The sequence below is a fragment of the Ctenopharyngodon idella genome, chromosome 2 (assembly GCF_019924925.1).
Source record: "Ctenopharyngodon idella isolate HZGC_01 chromosome 2, HZGC01, whole genome shotgun sequence".
Lineage (NCBI taxonomy): Eukaryota > Metazoa > Chordata > Actinopteri > Cypriniformes > Xenocyprididae > Ctenopharyngodon > Ctenopharyngodon idella.
This window is the reverse complement of record NC_067221.1, coordinates 26,990,840-27,011,391: the sequence shown is the minus strand read 5'-3', so window position 1 is coordinate 27,011,391 and position 20,552 is coordinate 26,990,840. Positions and strand designations below refer to the sequence as shown.

General features: G+C 36.3%; 2 protein-coding genes across 2 annotated transcripts in view; one reads left to right on the top strand and one right to left on the bottom strand.

Moving 5' to 3' along the window:
* Window positions 1-20,552, bottom strand: part of LOC127503399 (sialoadhesin-like) — a 200,278-nt gene that overhangs the window by 143,339 nt on the left and 36,387 nt on the right. The gene's annotated exons all lie outside the window — the stretch shown is intronic.
* On the top strand, window positions 4,793-7,681 carry LOC127503661 (protocadherin beta-1-like). The gene is made up of 9 exons (XM_051877692.1): window positions 4,793-4,913; window positions 5,176-5,244; window positions 5,494-5,654; window positions 5,791-5,832; window positions 5,936-6,025; window positions 6,098-6,187; window positions 6,705-6,821; window positions 7,218-7,289; window positions 7,374-7,681. The coding sequence occupies exons 1-9, from the start codon at window positions 4,847-4,849 to the stop codon at window positions 7,467-7,469; spliced, it is 804 nt and encodes a 267-aa protein (XP_051733652.1). The 5' UTR covers window positions 4,793-4,846; the 3' UTR covers window positions 7,470-7,681.

Below are 20,552 nucleotides of genomic sequence, written 5' to 3'. Positions count from 1 at the left end.
GACCAATGAAGTTTATATTTGGCTGCTGTTCGGCAACCATTCTCGTACGCTGTGCTTCATGTCTTTCATATCACTCTGTGCTCTCTTTCTTGTCACAATGGAATCATTTAAACTCATATCAATATTTCACAGCAACATATTTGGTAAATTGGCAAAGAAGAATAAAGAACAGTCAACTGCTCATTATAACAAGTTCATGTCAGGGATGTGACCATCCTGTCAGGGTTTATTTTGCAATAATGAATGCTATATTATTCCTTCCTTAATTAATTCTGAAGACCTTTATACTGGATTTTGGCCTGCAATTAAACAGGCTATTTACAGTATTTTACTGTATCTTTATTAATATTTTATACTGTAATAGACATTGAGCTGTAAAATAACTCCTGAATCCCAATAAGAGTTTCTTGTAACAGTGTTATGAATTGATCTCACTAGTGTTCACTTGGCAGGAAATTAGTCTGTGTTAAGTTTTGTGCGTCATCTGAGGCCAAAGTTTGATTTTGACAGAAGAGAATGTTTTTGACTGGAATATTTTATTTTAATCCCCCAAAAATATGTATAGGCACTTGCTTTGATGTTGCCACCCCTCATAAACCTCATTCCCTAGATTGTGTCCTTATATTTCCTTGTGTTCTCAACAAGGATGCAAAGGATTTTCCCTTGTTATCAATATTTCTTAATTATATATAATTAAGATATTTCCTTGTTATCTCAAGACATAACAAAGGAAACAATAGGACACAATCAAGGGCAACCTATCAGATTTGAAACTATAAAGGGCTTCCAGCTCTATAAAATATTATCGTATCTCGGTCGGCTCAGTTTCTTATGAACTGCAGTTGTTTTTATTGTATGTCTGACATAATTTCAGTCTGATAAACACACATCTGCTCCCACACTGAAAAAAAAAAAGCAAAAAAAAAAAAAAAACAGGACATTTCTAACTTTTTGAGTTATGTTTTTACATTGACTCAGTTAAGTTGTATTTACTTAGAATTTTAAGCATTTTCAACTTGACAAATGGTTACTTGAATTTATAAAGTTTAGTTGAAATAACTTTACGAAAGTAAAGTGAACTTTTTTTTTAGTTTTCAATACCACAGGTTAATTTGGCAAACGCTTTAGTCAAAAAATCGCCCGGATGGCCAGGAGGCCAATAAATGTTCATAAAAGCAATTTCTTCCCCATATAATAACCCCCTCATAATTAAAGAGCGCCCTCTTGTGTCCTTTATAACTTATACTAATTTAAATGGCATACCTCTCTTGATTAAGATAACTACGCCTCTGCTCCTCGAAGTAAAAGATGAGAAAAAGACCTGACCTTTTTTTTTTTACGTGGCATGCTTTCTGATTGCCTCAAAAAGTAGTTATTTATGCTCATAATGGCAAACACAAGACATGAGCGTGCTAAAATTATAATATGCGGGTTGTAGTAGTAGAAAACTCAGCAAAGAGACACTGCAAAGAGACCCTTCAAGCCGCCATCTTGAAAACCCCGCCAAGTAAACTTTAAGTTACTTACTGTATTTGTTGAATTTGCTTAAATAGATTTTATTCAATTCTATATACATGAAATTAAATATAATTAAGTAATATTTACTTAGTGTCTTTATGAATGTTAAGGTCATTAGTAAGTAGATTATACTTGATAATAACAAGTAAGTTGTACAGAGCGGTTGCAGTAAGATTTACTTAAAATGTGTAAGTGCGAATTGCTATGAGGATTTTATCAGGTAAATTCTAAGTTATTTTTTTCAGTGCAGTGTTTATTGTAAGACCTTTGTAATGTCACTAAAATGTTGGTGTAATACATATAATAGGTTCTGATAAACAAGGATCATAATTACTAAGCAGTGATAAGATAATCTTTATAGTGTTGGCAGTAGCAACACAGAAGTAAGCAATAAGGTACGTGAGGCAATGTTCCCTCTAAGTGCAGACGCAGACACGAAATGTGTGGGGAAATCCATTTAATAGGGCTTATGGTCAATCTAACTTCTGTATTCTGTAAAACAGATCAGATCGCTTCCGGTTTAGGTCTTTTGTATGTGCTTCATGAAAAAATTTGCTGTTTTATTCAAGATAACTTAAAAGGAGCGAGCAAAGATAAGCATAACTTATGTCCCCCGCATATGCAGATTGATATTTAAAAGTTTTTTCCATTTTTCTTCTTCACACTTACGTTTAGATATTTAATAGAATAAAACACTTATAACAATGTGAACTAAGTAGTTTCACTGATTACCTTAAAAATCAACCCAAAACAGCCATGTAACTGCAGCACAAGCCTGTCAATTTTCCATCTTAAAACCAAAAATATGTGAACAAGATGCAAGTTTTGTGCTCTTGTGATCCATATACTGCACCTGCAGTGATTTCAATCACTAAAAACAGCGGGACCGTTTTTTAAAAAGCAAACGTGAAAAACAGGGTGGTTATTTTCTCCAATAAGGATTAAATTAAGCAAAGTTTAACACTAATCAAGGATTTGTTTATCTGGGTTTTATTTTAAATCGAGTTATGTTGCACCACTTAATTTTAAACACATTAACTACACAGAAAAAGTTAGAGTTAAAGGGCTGATCAAGCAGCATAGGCGGAGGGTGAACCAACGCCAGGCTAAAGAATCCTTAGTTCAACCCACCCCTAAAGTGCACTAAAACAGTGATATTAAAAGATCAAATTCAGTTTAACCACTTTTGATGATGCATACTATATACAGGTGAGCAGATGAGCCCAGAATATGAACGCAACGCATTTTCTTTATTATGGTTTCAATGGAAAAAAACGCTTAACGAGAAACCTCGTTTTGCATTAATATTCTGTGTTCGTTTGTTTGCCTTAATAAAATGTCATCATGTTTTAAAGAAGAGTGGATTAAGGGATGGAAATAACAGATGATGGGCACAGAGTGCTAACAAAACTCTAAGAAATTACGAATACACACCCATCACAGGTGTTGTGTGCAAACTCAAAATACCTCAGTTACATACCTCAATTTAAATAAATTTTTTTGTGTGGTGTTGGTTTCAGGGATGTTTAGATAAGTATTAAAGAGTTCACATGTTCACTTTTCTTAAAAAATAAATTGAGCTATTATTTGTTTAAATGCTTCAGTTTGTTTTCATATTATAATAATATAACAGTAAAACAACTTGAAGCATTTAAACTGATACAGTTGCAAGAAAAAGTATGTGAACCAGAATCTGTGAAAATGTGCAAAATTTTAACAAAATAAGGGAAATAATAAAAAAGTCATGTTATTTTTTTATTTAGTACTGTCCTGAGTAAGATATTTTACATAAAAGATGTTTACATATAATCCATAAGACAAAAAAATAGCTGAATTTATTAAAATGACCCAGTTCAAAAGTTTGTGAACCATTGATTCTTAATACTGTGTGTGGTTACCTGGATGATCTACAACGTTTTTTTTTTTTTGTTTGTTTTGTGATGGTTGTTCATGAGTCTCTTGTTTGTCCTGAGCAGTTAAACTGAGCTCTGTTCTTCAGAAAAATCCTCCAGGTCCTGCAGATTCTTCAGTTTTCCAGCATCTTTTGCATATTTGAACCCTTTCCAGCAGTGACTGAATGATTTTGAGATCCATATTTTCACACTGAGGACAACTGAGGGACTCAAACACAACTATTAAAAAAGGTTCAAACATTCACTGATGCTCCAGAAAAAAAAACACAACGCATTAAGAGCCGGGGGGTGAAAACTTTTGAACAGGATGAAGAGGTCCAAATTTTTCTTATTTCGCTTGAATATAATTTTATTTATTTTTTTTTTCATTTAGTTCTGCCCTTCGGAAGCAACAGAAAATACTTGCATGTTTCCCGGAAGAAAAATTAAATACAATTTAATCCAAATGTTTTCACCCCCCATCTATTAATGCATCGTGTTTTTTTCTGGAGCATCAGTGAATGTTTGAACCTTGTTTAATAGTTGTGTTTGAGTCCCTCAGGTGTCCTCAGTGTGAAAAGACGGATCTCAAAATCATTCAGTCACTGCTGGAAAGGGTTCAAATATGCAAAAAAAATGCTGGAAAACTGAAGAATCTGCAGGACCTGGAGGATTTTTCTGAAGAACAGAGCTCAGTTTAACTGCTCAGGACAAACAAGAGACTCATGAACAACCATCACAAAACAAAAAAACAGTTGTAGATCATCCAGGTAACCACACACAGTATTAAGAATCAATGGTTCACATACTTATGAATGGGGTTATTTTAATAAATTCAGCTATGTTTTTTGTCTTGTGGATTATATGTAAACATTTTTTATGTAAAATATCTTACTCAGGACAGTACTAAATAAAAAATAACATGCATTTTGTATTATCTCCCTTATTTTGTTAAAATTATTAACATTTTCACAGATTCTGCAAGTGGTTCACATACTTTTTCTTGCCACTATATATATATATATATATATATATATATATATATATATATATATTATATGATACATCATACATTTAAACAGATTTTTTTTATTATGAACAGGACTGACCTGAAGGAAAATGCTAAATCTGAATGCAGGTAATAAACTCACTCAATCTTTTTCTCACAAAACTCGTCTACATAATACAGTAAGCTTCAATTTGAGTAACAAAACAAGATTAAGTAAAGGTTAGTTACAAGGGTTTAAAATGTCAGATATCTTCAAATTAACTATGCTGTCAATCATATGAGGCACCTTTAATACCTGCTTACAGCAGAGGCCATAACTGTTTATGGCATCCAATAAATAAGAGCTCAGAGAGAGACAATAAATAGTCATTCGCTTCACTGCCAGGCTTCACAATTCAACCTGCACTGACAGTGAATTACGGAAAAGATGGCCTTATTCTCTGTGTTAATTATCTTAGCTTGTCTGCATGTCCACAGTGTGAGGAGTGCTATCGGTAAGTATGCTGCTATCTATCTATGTTTAAAACATTCTTTACAGGACAAAAAACTTACAATGCTCATCAGGTTTTAGTTTTGATTATGTCAAGTTTACACTTCCTATTAAGTGGCAACAAATTGAAGTACAGATTTGAGAATGGCAGCTGAGCCATGCCACTTTTTTATTTTTTTATTTTTTTTGTATTTTATATATGAATGAAGCATGTGCTACTAAACAGCTGTTTGTTAAGTCCTGAAACCATTTACTTGTTGTTTAAGGTTCCTCAGAGATAAACTGTGCAAGTTCAAGTAACAGAGTTGTAGGAAGAGTCGAGGAGGGATATGAAGGTGAGATTTGCCACAATTATAATATAATGTATATTTGTAATTAGTTTTTTATTATAATATTTAATATACAGTAATGTTTTTATTAATTTTAATTTGTTGTCAATATTGAGATAAAGGACCTTAAATGGACCTTTTGTAATTAGGGAGTATCACAAGAGTAGTACTGCAAAAACAATACTGGCATTATCTAGTATTAATGTTTCAGATTGTGTGTTAGAATATTAAATGTGTATTTGATCTGGTTTACAGGAGATGTAGAGATCATCACTATCGGACCTAATGATCGTCTGGTTCTGGAGCCACATATGACTGGCATTGTTCTGTCGCTATTAGAGCTGGTTTACACTGAAGGAGACACAACCGCTATCGTACGGACCATCAGACCACTGGATGCTGAAGAAATAAGGATGGTTTGTTCCACCCTCACTGACCCAAAAGATTAGATAGATAGATAGATAGATAGATAGATAGATAGAAAGTATACAATAGATACTGCATTTTATTTGTTCATATAGTATGTCTCTTTGTATGTTTTATTTCTTCTAGTATGGAGAGTCTTTGTCTTATTTTGTCTCCTGCTTCAGAGGGGTATGTTTATTTAAACAATTTCATCATAAATTCATTATATAAACCAAAGTATTATAGAAATAATGTTACAGCATATAAAGCTTGACTTCATTTTCCATGTCAGCCGAAACACGCCCGGCAGTTATACGTTCTGGATGTCAATGACAACCCTCCGATATTCCAGAGCAAATCATACAGCGCCACAGTGTCAGAGGTGTGTATAATGTCACATGTTTGGCCTCTCAGGGCCCTCACATCTCTTAGTAAACCGTGTCTTTCATTCCAGGCGATGGCCGTGGGTTCAAATGTGCTCACGGTGACAGCTATTGATGCAGATGCGACTACAGAAAACAAAAGAATTACATATTCTATATTGGTGAGTCTTGAATGATTCTTATATATTTGAAATACGCAATAGGCTTCCACAAAACTGCATTACTGGTGAATGCTAAAGTCCTACATAAAATAAATGAGTGAAACTCCATCCTACGTTTGATTTGACAGTGTTCAAGCCTCAACCTTTGTGTTGTACCTTACAGATGCTAGGGTTCTTGTCTTGGAAACTCTGCACTTTGATTATAAACAAAGACTTACAGTTTATTTTATATAAAAAAAATTGATACCATTAAACTTTTACACCCTGATCCTTATCCTGTTACTCTACATCTGATCGCTCTCTCATATGAGTTTCTGTGAATCAATGAGACTAGATTTCATACCAATAAGGCTGTCAATCTATTAAAACACTGAATATGTCTAATCTCAAAGGCTGATGCATGCAAATAATTTTTAAAGAAACAAAAGAAAATGAAATAATACTGTGTAAACTCAGTTTGTAACTATGAATTTATCCATATCCCCATTTTAATTCTCCACTTCCACTCTATTAACAGCCTCCAGTACCAGATGCCTTTGAAGTGGTATATGACCGTAACAACGGCAACATCAGGTTGACTAAACCTCTGAACTACAACGATGTTCAACAGTACATCTTCACCGTGGAAGCTAAAGTAAAGACAAACTCTCTGACATCCTACCAGTCCTACTTTGATTACTAAAATTTAATGTACTGCTCTAAAGCATAGCTCACCCAAAACTGAAAACTCTGTCATCATGTACTTACTTGTGGAACACAAAAAGAGATGTTCAGCAGAATGTCCAAGCTGCTTTTTTTCAATACAAATGTGTGGGGACCAGGAACAGCCGTGGTGATGACAGGATTTAGATTTTTGGACTGAAAACTATAATTTTATAGTTAATAGTAATTCAACACTAGATAGAAAAACAATGACACTATGTGTAAAAAAATGACCCTTTGGTATAATTTATTAATATAATCCAATAGTTAGGTTACTAGTGGATTTATTTTTATCCCAACATTTTTAAGTGAGTTTGTTTTCTTGCAGGATATAGGAGAACTCAGAGACACAACAACAGTTACAATAACGGTTGAAAAACAAAACACTGAGGAATATCAGGTAAAGGATGTCAGAGGACAAGATCAATGCTTTAAACACATGTCTGAGCACACAAATCAAACCCTCTTTTCTGTCCATGCACAGGAAGAAGACTTCTCAGACATCACTCCTGAGGACATAAAAGACCAAGATGGCAACATGGGCATCAACAAGCCTGTAAATTCCCCGGTGTTCACATAGGAACCACCAGCAGGGTGTTAAAAGTAACACTGAAGCAAGTGTTAGAGTTAATTAGATACTTAAGTGATTAATTAAGTGATGATTGTTTGATTACTGAAGACACCTGATGATAACGAGCAGAATCACTGAAGGAAAGAGAAAAATAATAACTATATCTGTCTTCCAACCACAGCTTTAGATGAAATCAACTGAAAAGACATTAAATCTCTCTTATTACAAACCAGACTGACTTTATTTCTGTCATCCGTTTACAGTTCTTTTTGAGAATTAAGAGAGGTTTAGATGTGGATGTTTTATTGAAAAAATGATCACCATTATGGTGATCAGTGTTTCCTTTAGTTGGGCAGTTTGACTCTTTGTTTTTATGTCAGTTTGTGGTTTTTGGAACAGTACTTATATTAAAACACATACTTTGTTGCAAAGGAAGTAATAAGGAAAGATAATCAGGTGATATATCTATCATCATCATAAAGGGAAATTATTGACTAATGTCATCACTGACCAAAAGCAGTTACTTGTTATTAACAGATTTTCATGAACAATACTTTCTTGCCATAGATCAAACATTCTGACTTCTGATTAAGTTCGAAAGTGTTTTGTTTACAATGTGTTCAGAAGCACAAAACTTGTGTACACATTTTGTCATTCAGTTTATCTGATTAAAGCTTTTTGATTTTATGCTGTAGAGCAGTGTTTTTCAGTCCTACTTCTTGAGGAGCCCCCAACACTGTACATTTTGTGTCTTCCTTAATAAAACACGTTTCAACTCATCAGATCATCACAGCAAAAACATCAGAGGCTGTATTCACAAAACACCTTAACACTAGAACCGCCAGGGGTCACTGTATACCTAAAACCGCCATACGGGTAAATTTTACCCCCGCACATATTATTTCACTATACTATGTCACTGTCTTCACAAAGAAGTGTCTAGAGTCATGAAATGATTATGTCTAGTCATCAACTATATTTTTGTCCTGTTGTTTTATGCTCAAGGCTTTTTTTATGCAGGATACACTAATCACTTTTCATAACGGTCAAGCTAAACAAGTCTACTGACAACGAGAATTAGAAGGAAGTAAATACATATTTGGGTGGTGTAATATTATAATTAATCATATATTAAGATAATACCTGTTATTTAAATTACTAAAATAGCCTTTAGACAATAATGAATAGGCCTAATAATAATTCACCACACTGCATGATGCGATGACAAATTCAAGCGCGCAGCTTCACCTTAATTATTTACATCCAAAGTTTATTGATGCTGACTCTTGTAGCAATCCTGTCCTGAAGAACAGACTCAGTCTAATTTTTCTCGGAGGCTCTGGATCGCTGTCAGATGAGCCATCAGATGCTGAGCCGACCCAGGATGCATCACTGATCTCACCACCATCAGACTCTCATGGCATTTAGGGCTTCTACCTCTTCGGCATCCATATATCGCCGGGTTTTACTCATTTTGACTTTATTTATGAAACTGATGACCGCTAATTCAGTGAGTGAAAGGCGTTGCCTAGCAATGTACAATGTTTAAACATAAGGGGACGCGAAAATGACAGCGCGAAAATACAGGCATTTTATAGCGGGTAAATCTGACCCGTGCGGCGCTTATAGGTTTAAATGCCCCGTTTTTTGATCTGGTTTTATCTAATCAATTTTTAACACCAAGGGATTGTAAATTACACAATTTTAGTAAAAGTCAATGACTGGGAGACTTTAATGTTTTATTGAAAACCTCTTATGTACATTTGAAAAACAGCCACGGGTAAAATTTACCCGATTTAGGAGTAAAAAATAATGGGCGTGTCAGTCCTAAATTTAGGACTTCTAAATTTTTGTTCTAAGAGTATTTCACAAAGCATTTAGCACTAAAACTAGCTTCTAAATCTGTAAAAAGTTAAGTGTAATCAAGAGGACTCCTAAGTCACTAAGACCAAATCACAAACAATCCTAAAATGGTTGTTGCCGGCGGCAATCTGCCAGCAATCCACTTAAAGACACAGTACATCATTGAGACAATAGGAGCCTTGGGTGCTAAGCCTTTTCTTCATAAATGCAATAAATATTTTGATTTATAGATTTTAAACTGCAATGTGTTACAATACAGAAGGGTCGGAGACTGGAGATAACAGTTAATGATGTTTATTAGACAGCAGAGGATACAGACGTGCAGATGAGTATGTAATGAATCTTGGAGTGAATGATGAGAGATGGATGAGTGATACTGTCCTTTGTGTTTGTAGTGGTGAAGAGGAACAATGCTGGAGACGGAAGACACTCACACATAAACTGGGAACACTGGAGACACTGGAGACACTGGAGACACTGGAGACACTGGAGACACTGGAGACACTGGAGACACTGGAGACACTGGAGACACTGGAGACACTGGAGACACTGGAGACACTGGAGACAGGTAAGTAGATGGCTAGGAGTCCTTGAGGTTAGCATGAAGGTAAGTCTAGATGCAAACGAGACCGGACAGTGACTGAAGGTGTGTGAGTGTCTTTTATGTGGTGACTGATTGGCGTGCTGATTGGGTGCAGGTGCATGTGATCAGTACTCTGGTGAGGGAGTGCGCTGTGATTGGACGGTGTTGGAGCCTGGCGTGTCTGTGACACAATGACATAACATAATGGTTAATTTATGTACAGGCAAAATGCATTGTATGATGGAGAAGAAACATTGCGGTCAAGTCAAAAATATCCTATCGTCTGCGCTGATAGCCTTGCAGCTCGGGTGTCCTGAGTTTGAGTTCCGGCTTGTGGACCAGCCAATACTGAGCCGGCATTTGGACGTAAACACAGAAGCGCTGAACTGCGTTCACTGCGTCAACCGTGTATGAGTCTGACAGAGTAGAGAAGAAATTGTTGAATAAAGTCATTATTTTTGTTTAGTTCTTGTGCACAAAAAGCATTCTCATCGCTTCATAACATTAAGGTTGAACTACTGTAGTCACGTTGACTATTTTAACAATGTCTTTAGTACCTTTCTGGGCCTTGAATGACGATAATTATATTGCTTTCTATTGGGGATAATTTTTTTTTTTTTTTAAATCCTCTTGGATTTCATCAAAAATATCTTAATTTGTGTTCTGAAGATGAACGTTGTTTGGAATGACATGAGGTTGAGTAATTTCTGTCATTAATTACCTAACCCTTTAACACTGCTTCAAAATATTTGCTTGTGGAGAGGCTGTGTGAACACCATGATCTCACCATGAGCTCCCAGGATACTCATGATATGGTCACAATGTGAGGTCACAGTGAGCTAAAAGTGTAACCTCACAGCGCACTCGCTGTGTGCTCAGTGAGCCTACACACTGTAAAATCAAATTTGCAAGACTTACTTATAAAAAAACATGGTAACTGATTGCCTAAATAAAAAAAACTAAAAAAAAAACTAAGTGAAATAGGAATTGTATGTTGTACTGAGAAATGCTTAGTCACTTACACAAGAGTTTCACTAACTAACAAAGAGCTGTAGAGGGTACTTGATAATGTCAATGACTTTGTTAGAAGTTAGATCACCTTTAAAAGCAACCCTTTTGATTACCTCCCTTCCTTTGAAAACTAACAACTGTGATTTCTTGTTACATCACTGCATCAAAAGGAAAATAATTATAGTAGTATAAATGAAGTTCCAAGTGCCCAACCAATGGGAACACCGATCACCATTAAATATTTTTAAACAAAAATATTTTCGAAAAATCAACATCTACTTATGAAGTAAGTTTATGTGATATTTTCTCCATTTTTTTTTTTTTTTTCAGTTCTATTGACAATTCAAGATGATGGCAACAATTCCACGCTGAGTGCAGAACACAACTGTACAGTACAAACAGTTTGCTAACAAATCCTGCGGTATCAATATTTTTCAATTGTTGAGAAACAGGAAGTAGAATGCCCCCCCGGTGACCGATATTAGAACTGCCTCCTCTAAATCTCAAATAAGTATAGTTAAGAATAATGAAGATATACAACTAATCAATTCATGTTCACTGGTGTTTTCATTTACAAATGTCAGAATTTGTGGGCCAGCCAATACTGAGCCTTGATGGATATCTAGATAGTTATTGTCATGTGATTCACTCACATAAACACAATAACATTGTGTTTCCAAACATTTTTTCCTAAGGCCAGCACATTTTCCAGTTGGTTTCAAAGGAAGCGCCATGTATTTAAAAACACCAACAGCGTGACAGAAGCCAAAAGTTGAAAAAACTTAAACTTTGGATAAAATGCAGTGCCCATGACTGCCACTTTTTACCCAGCCATTCAATCAGAGTGGAGGAGGGGCGGGAAAATGACCACATGGGCATGGCCAAATGTATTTGTTATTTGCTCTATAGACCTTATTCACAACAGTGCCTTGTTTGGTTTTTAATGGGAATGAAAGCAAGGCTGTGAGGGGTAGACATACATCTCTTCAGTGGGTTGTCCTGTTATTTAATGTGTTTTGGGATTGTTATACTGATGAAACACTGCAAAAATATCTTTCAGAGAAATTTCAGTGGAAAAAAAAAAAAACTGACAATATGAACTGTGGGAAATTGTAAGTGATCTAAGAACTTTATACAGCTTTTTACAGTGGATGTCATTGAAAATATGGTAAGTCAATCCCTCACAGCCTCGCTTTCATACCTGTCATGGCGCTGCTCAGAATAAGGTCTATTAAAGGCTTTAAAAATATCTGGCCCCTAGGCTATGGAATGATCTTCCCTTCTCTGTGCATTCTTCAACCTCTCTGCAGATGTTCAAATCACGTCTTAAGACCTATTTCCGCTCACAGGTGTTTGATGTGTAGTTTTATAGGTATTTACTTATGTATCTTAATTAATTGCTATTATTATTTTTTGTATTTTGTGTATGTATTGAAATCTTTCTTGTACAGCACTTTGGTATACTTTGCGGCTTTTAAAGTGCTTTATAAATAAATGATTGATTGATTGATTGATCTGAAGCCATTTGAAATTAGAGGCAGATATGGGCCACACTATATTGCTGTCCAAATGAAGAATAATTTATACATTCACCACCAAAGGTCCCTTCAGTCCTGGTTAACCAGTAAAGACACTACAGCCTTAAACTGCATGGAGGTTAATAACTACTCAGGTTTATTAAAGCTTTAGCTGTAGTTGTAAGAACATGTAAAGTAAAACATGAAGTGGAAACTCTATAAAACACTTACATTAATACATAATATAACATATACACTCTGTCACTCATTTGATGCTGCTGTAGATCATTGAAGGCTCTTCCACAGTTTGAACAGTTGATCGCCTAAAAAAACAAACAAACAAACAGGACAACAATGATGTTACACTTTAGATTATATGATCTTTGCTGGTTAAGTTGGTTTTTACTCACCTCACGGCAGCATCAGGCTGATGAACTCTTATATCGTCATACTGACATTCAGTCTCTTCTGTTCTCTTCGTCTCTTTCTTTCTGTGATGTTGGACAGTTGCGTACTGGATCTCCTCAGTATCTCTGGATTCAGGAGTTTTTCCTCTGAATCTCTTTGGATTCACACTGGCATACGGAGAAACTCTCTGTGACGCGTCAGAATAGAGATCATTCTGAAATACAAGAAAAGAAGTAATCATTAATTAAAACATGTAAATCAGCTTGATCTGAAGTGTAGATTCTCAGTCTAGAGCAGATAATCTTTTCAGATCAGGTGCCACATCAGATCAATATTTCAGAAATATTTCACTGATTCACACTTAATTGTAGGAGAAGAAAAGAACACAGTAAGTATCTGAAGTGAAATAATCACAGTGATGTAAATATACTAATGATTATCAAATTATTACAAAAAATCTATATTAAAACTGTAAATATATCAGAAACTTGAATGAAGCCATGTAAAAATAAGTGATTTTGTTTTTATGTCACACCACCTGAGGGCGCTGTACATACAGTTTGAGAATCACTGGTATAAAGATAATAATAAAATAATAAAACTATTAGTTTATGAATGTTTTTTTTCTGGATTGTGTTAATTAAGACTTTGATAATGTTATTTTCCCATCAGTCTGTACAGTTACAGTCTGAAACACATATAACGGCTGATCGTGTGATTTTCTGTTTCTGTAAAGTCGTGTGTCTGGATGATTTACCTGTGTCACTGTGAGATCTTCAGTTTTATCACTCCTTCGTTTCCTCCTGTTATAAAGACAGACATTAACAGCATATGAATGACTATCAAATTCATTCAAAATATGTGTACTATAATCAATTACAAATGAGCCATTTCCTTCTACGTTAGGCCAAAAGTGAACTTATAAAATCACTGAAGGGTTTTTTTTTTTAAACTGAGCTACATTATAAAGATGATGATGATGATGAAGATGATGATGAATAATCCTCCAGATGTTGCTGCGATCACAATCACATTCCTACCAGCACCATGATGAACTGAAAGAGGAAGATCATCATGATTAACTCTCCAAACTGATGAATGATGTGAAGATACAGGAGTGTGTTAATAAAAGCTTCACCTGTGACAGTTACAGCGTCTGATCTCTGAGATCCATGTTGATTGTGAGCCTGACAGTAGAAGCGTCCACTCTGTAGTGCACTGAAACTCTGTCCAGATCCAACAGCTGAGCTTTCATTCTCCTTAAACCAGCTGCAGTTCAGAGCAGGAGGGTTTGAATCACTGCTGCAGATCAGAGTCACTGAATCTCCCTCCATTATATCACCAGATCCATTTATCAACACTGAGATGTTCCTGGGAGGGTCTAAGAAGCACAAAAACACCAACAAATGAATGCATTCCAATGATTTAAAAAACTACTTTTCTGTAGGGGGTGCGATGCATACAGTTCACCTAAACTATTTACCTTGTGAATGGCGCGGGGGGTGTGGGGTCTCAGCTCATTACAGATAATGAAGTGAGAAGAAAAAGAAGGAACCTCTCCTTGGTTTCAAATGAATTACATAAACTGAGAATATTTGTTTGACTTCTTGTAGACATTCTAAGCATTATGTAGACATGTCTCTCATGTCTGTGTGGCAAGTATTTGCTGAGTTTCAGTTCATTTTTAAACGCATTTCAGAAATGACTCCACTGAAAGGGAGACATCAGATCGCGCATCATGTTTGTTTTCTTTATTTTGCGAAAAGCACATTTTTTTTTTTTTTTGTATGTGTGACCAAATTCTGTATTTTGAGTCTCTTTCACACTTATAAAAAAAAAAAAAAAGAAAAGCGAGGTGGTATCGCCGGCGCGACTGCCAACTCCAGAGTGTGAACATTTGTCCACAGTGCCAGTGATTACAAAATCGGAAAACTTTCTGGGAAAATTTTGCTTACACGATGATGAGACATCCCACTCCAAAATATCATGCTTGGTCATTAGTTCGTCAGATAACTTTAGGATATTTTCAAAATCTCCCTCGGAATTGTCTCAGAATTTGACCAATTTCAATTTGAGATTTTCAATGAGACTGATTGTGTCTGTGACAGAGAGTGTGGAGCTCTGCAAACCCCTGGTTGCAAATTCAGTAGTTTCAAAAATCCTTCCAAATTTCACCAGCAAAAACAGAAACTTCTTCGTTTGAACCTGGTGCAACAAAGGATCTGCTTCAAATTTGGTCTTGCCGTTTTTCTCGGAACACTGGGCTCGCATTTCCAGAATTACATCTAGCAGGTGTAGCACTTTACTTACTGAACCTGCTCTGGAGCTCCAGCGGGTGTCTGGAGGTCACTCGGGCTCTAAGGGTTGTCAATCTGGGTGCATCTCTTTCTGAATTTCCAGGAAGAAAGCATGTCTCTGAGCTCCAGTAGTGAAAGTATGCAGAGAGTTTAAAATTTCAAAAAATGTGTCCAGATGCTGAGACCACCCTGCACAAAACCAGATTTCATCTGTGAGAGCAGCAATGAACATAGATAGTGTTGGGAAATGTTTGTTTTAGGATTACATGGACACCTCCATGGTTCCTTGACATGACAGCTGCCCCGTCGAAACAAAGACCAATACACAGAAGCGGGTCTAGTTCTAATGGCTCCATCAGCTGTTTTTTTTTTTTTTCTGATATTCCAGCAACAGTCAGGTCCAATGTGTTCATGAATCCAACTGTCCTTTCCTTAATGAATCCTGCATCCTGCGTATGCACACAGCTACGAGTACTTGTTTCGACATATCTTTGTACTCATCTGCCAGAATGGCATAATAAGTACTGGGAACGTGTAGTTCTTGCCTTATTTTCCAAAGTAGCACTGTCACCGCATCGTTCTGCATGTCAGGGCTCATGAGTGTTGAATCGCGCGGAAGATCTTCAAGCCTCGTCCGAATGGCCGGGTCATATTTGGACAACAATTAAAAACATTTCAAGAAAGTTCCCTTTATTAAGGGAGTCACTACTTTCTCTGTGTCCTCTGAGAGCAATATCTTGTTTTGCACACAGAATTACTATGTCGAGCACAACTTTTAAATGTTCTTTGTTTATTTGTATAAGCGCATCCCCATGCAATTGATTCAAAGCAATCCCTCGGCTGTTTGGTATGTGGCTTTCTCTGAATGCATTTAATTTACTGAGCACAACTGTGTGCTTTTTTCCACAAGCATGACGGAGACATGTTTGTCAAATGTGTTTCTAGTTCTGAAATCCAAGTCGCACGAAGGAGTAGTTAGCTCAGTTTGGCTACCAGTAAAGTGTCGGCACGCCTTGCAAAATATTGCATCCCTAGTCCAGCTGTATTTCATCCACTTAAATTCATTGTACCATCTGCTTGAGAAGCTCTGTGCCTTGCCAGATATCACTCTGTCCCAGTGACCCACTCAGTGACCCACTTGCGCAGTCATTTCCACATGCAGATCCTACATCCGCTGGGCCATAATCCTGTGGCGGGATGGGCTACTGAGTTGATTGGTGGCACTCCAGTAAAGGACCAGAAACTGTTGAATTGTTGTCAGCTGAAGATTGAACAAGTTTGGAATCTAAGAATATATCAGTTGTGGTTGTTGCGTCAGCCTCATCTGAACTAGTTCCCGAGGTAACGTTAATGTTAACATCATTTGTTGTCCTGCGCGGGCTGATGGAGTAGTTCTCTCCCGGGTCAATACAGGGTTTTTTGAAATATTTTTTAAAGGGGTGGTTCATTGCGATTTCACTTTTTTAACTTTAGTTAGTGTGTAATGTTGCTGCTTGAGCATAAACAGTATCTGTAAAGTTACAGCGCTGAAAGTTCAATGTAAACGGAGATATTGTCTTTTAAAGTTATGGCAGTTTAAGGCCTACAATTACGAATGGTTTGGACTACAACAAGCTTCTTCCCAGGTTGGTGACATCCCAGATAGCAACATTGTGTCGGCCCAGATCCGACCTATATCTGGCACATGTGGCATGATGATCTGGCCTCCATGCTGCAATGAATTACGGCCCTTGTGTGGGCCGCTTCTGTTTGCCAGATCTGAGCCACAAGCAGGCCACAGCAATGCCACATGTCAGCCAAGAGCAAAGAAATAAACCTAAACTGGACCTTATCTGAGCCACAAAATCTGTGTATATTAAGTATAGATTCATCTCAGCCTTAATAAGCCTGTTAACAAGCAGAATCACTGAAGGAAAGAAGAGAAGAGAAAAAGAGACGAGCAGAAACACAAGAACTACAGCTGACTTCAGCTGCTAGCTAACACATAACTGTAAAGTACAGTGGGATGTGTGAAAACAAACTCACAGGCGCGAAATGGTTCAGGCAGGATAACCGTTGATTGCCTAACACAGATGTCAATCAAATTCATCAAGCATCATCCAAAACCACATTTCATTTATTTTAAGATTTGAGATGGCACAGTCATGTTTGTAATTATATGAAACGTAATGAAATAATACTTTAATAAATAAAATATTTCTGTAACAACTGGGTGGGCCTACTCATATAGTGGCCGTCAGGCCCGTCTGCTGGCTACGCCCCTGCATCAAATTCTCTATTTGGGTTAATCAACTCTAAGTTGATTAACCCAAGCTTGCTTACTCGAGGTATACTGGTTCCAAAAACACATCCAGAAGTAAAAGTTCAGTCAATTCAGAGTAGGGCTGCATCCGAAAACCCAGGCAGCTGACTTGTTGCCTCACTGCCCTGTCAGGCAATGACTTAGCAGGCAGCGTTTGCGCACAAATGTACCTCACGAAGCAGCGTAACAATTTAATGATAGATAACAAAACGGAGAGCACTTTGGTGACAACAAATTGAATATTTAATTACTACAATGCTAACTTCTCGCTAGAAATGTCATCAAAAGTGGGGAAAGTTGGTCAAAATGTACACTTTACACACAAACTGACCTCCAACCTCAAATTTCAGATGCCATCTTTATTTTTTAGCTCAACAGTCAGGGAATGAAATGCGCAGAATTGTGAGATATTAAAGGCAGCGAATGATACATCTATGCTGCCTTCAAAAATCGATCAGATGAAGGTATCTCAGGAGACAGGATGTGGAACGATCATTGGATGTGCCTTGTTACCTTTCTACCTCCTTATCCTGCCTGCGGAGGCAGCATTTTTCAGTTTTCGGACGCAGCCTATGTTTACGTTTAACACACAAGACATTCTCAGAAGTGCACTGAATCGACGAGTCATCATGGAAAGGACGCTAAGAAAAAACATGCCATACTACTTTCTTCTTCATCTGTTTAATGGCTATTTAAATACTTGCATATCACCACCTATTTGGTTTCGTTTAATAATCATTGATCACTGTGAACTATTGTTTGTTTGATACTAATTATATAATGAAAAGACTGATAAACTAAATAACAGTCTGTGCTTGCAAAGATAACAACGCTGTAAAAGTTTATTTTATTTTTAGTCATTTTGCTTCCACGTCGCTTGAAAGGTAAGATATTTCATATATGTTTTTATATAGCCTAATATATATTATATATACTAATAATTTTGTAATAATAATATTGTTATGTTATTGGTATATGCCAACATTATGAGAACAGAGCAAATACAGCCTTATTCATTTAAAGTTAGTTGTTTCTAAGAATGTTTTCTCCCAACATTATGTATAGATTTAAAATAAAACTTCCACAAACAATGTATAAATAACGGTTTTGTGCAAACCTTTTGAGAACATTATTAAAGACCAGATAACGTTGAACAAACACTGTTAACATTACTGGAAGAATGTTTGTTTATAACTTTGAGAGAACCTTGACAAAATGTTAGCCAAAGTTATCAGAACTTACGTTGTTAGCTGGGAGAGTGTTAAAGTGACAATAAATCAGTGTTGATTTAACTCTGAAGATTTTGCTGTGCAGTTCACACTCAAATAGGCTGCATTAAAAAAAATAAAAAATAAAATAATAATAATAAAAATAATAATAATAATAATAATAATGAACAGCCACACAACGCATCTGAGCAATAAAACAGAATTGAGCACTAAGGCTTACAGTGTGTATGTAGAGACACACATTATCCAAATCTTTTTTTTTTTTTTTTTTTTTTTTTGCTTTTCAAAAATAAAAACATAAATTCATACTCACATGTGACATTGAGCTCAACAGCAGGAGAGATGTGATTGTGTCCGTGTACAGCACAGCTATATCTGCCTGCATCCTCTCTTCTGACTGACTGCAGCAGGAGTTCATTGTTTCTGTCTCTTCTCTCAGTTAATGGCTGTGAGTTTCTGTACCAGATGAATGTTGCTCTGTCAGTCAGAGTGCAGCTGCTTTTACATGTCAGACGGACTGAATCTCCCTCTGTCACTCTCTCAGGAGACTCCACCTGAAGATCTGAACACAACACACACATTATATCTAGTGCTGCTGTCATACACTGATTATTATTCAACATAATGCACAGAAGAAGAGAGAAACCTCATGAAAGTCACCTGTGACAGTAAGAGTCACTCCTGGAGTGCCAGTCCATTTCACATCTTTATCAGTGATGAATCTGAAATAGTACTCGTGTGAATCATTCAGTGTCACGTGACTCAGTCTGATGGTGCAGTTCTGCTGTTTATCTCCCAGATACTGAAGCCTCTGACTGTATTCAGGGTCCTCAGACAGATCTTTAAGCTCTACACCCTCTTGTATAGGGCCTTTGGTCCAGAACACTCTCATGATCTGATGTCCAGTAGGGTATGTATAAGTGCAGTTCATTATCACTGATGAGTCCTTTAGTGCACAGATGTGTGAAGGACTGTAACTCACACCCCAATCAGCACTAGAAACCCCTGAAACACATAATTCATCAAGATGAAAATGTTGTTTTATCAGTTTGACCATGAAAACATGTCAATATTTTATTAATATTTGAAAACAGCATCTCATTACAGGAAATATAAGCTCATCTTCTCACAATCTATTGAGTTATAAAGGATCTCAGTGTGATTTACTTCATCAGCTTTGAAGGAAGGTGTTGCAGAAAAGCAGAAATGAAAAGAGACAGACGTGTGAAAACAGTGCAAAGAAATCAGCAACAGACAACATGCTGCTCTATCAAATAATACAACAAATGACAAATAAATGTGAGTTTTGTAGCTTTTAGTTCATGTTCATAAAAAATGGCCAAAAATATTGATGATCTGGTGCTACACAGCCTAACTTCCTGTTTCAAAAGGAAATAACAAAACAGAAAACTGCTCAATAATCACTCATTATGGAGTTTTATACAAATAAAATTTAATAAAAACAGATTGTTTCTAATGTGAATGAAACAGAGACTCACCGTGAATCATGAGCAGAAAGATCAGAGGAAGAGCAGGAGCCATTCTGACCAACATCAGCATAAAATATATCTATAATACATCATGAATCATCACTCATATACTCATAAACAGTGTATGTTCATCACTCTAAACAGCTCTTAGTGTTAGTAAGATCTTTGAACATCTGAAGATTATTAGTGCTCAACATCAGTGTGTGTAAATGAACTGATCATTAGATGTACAGAAGATATTTCTCATGTCAGGAATCATGCGTTAAATGAGCTTCATTTATAGAAATAATCATCAGTTTTTATTTAAGTATGAATGTGTTTGTCTTACCGTGTTGAAGCTCATCAGATCAACAGCAACCAAATGACTGACTGTTTTAACTCATGCACTTTAG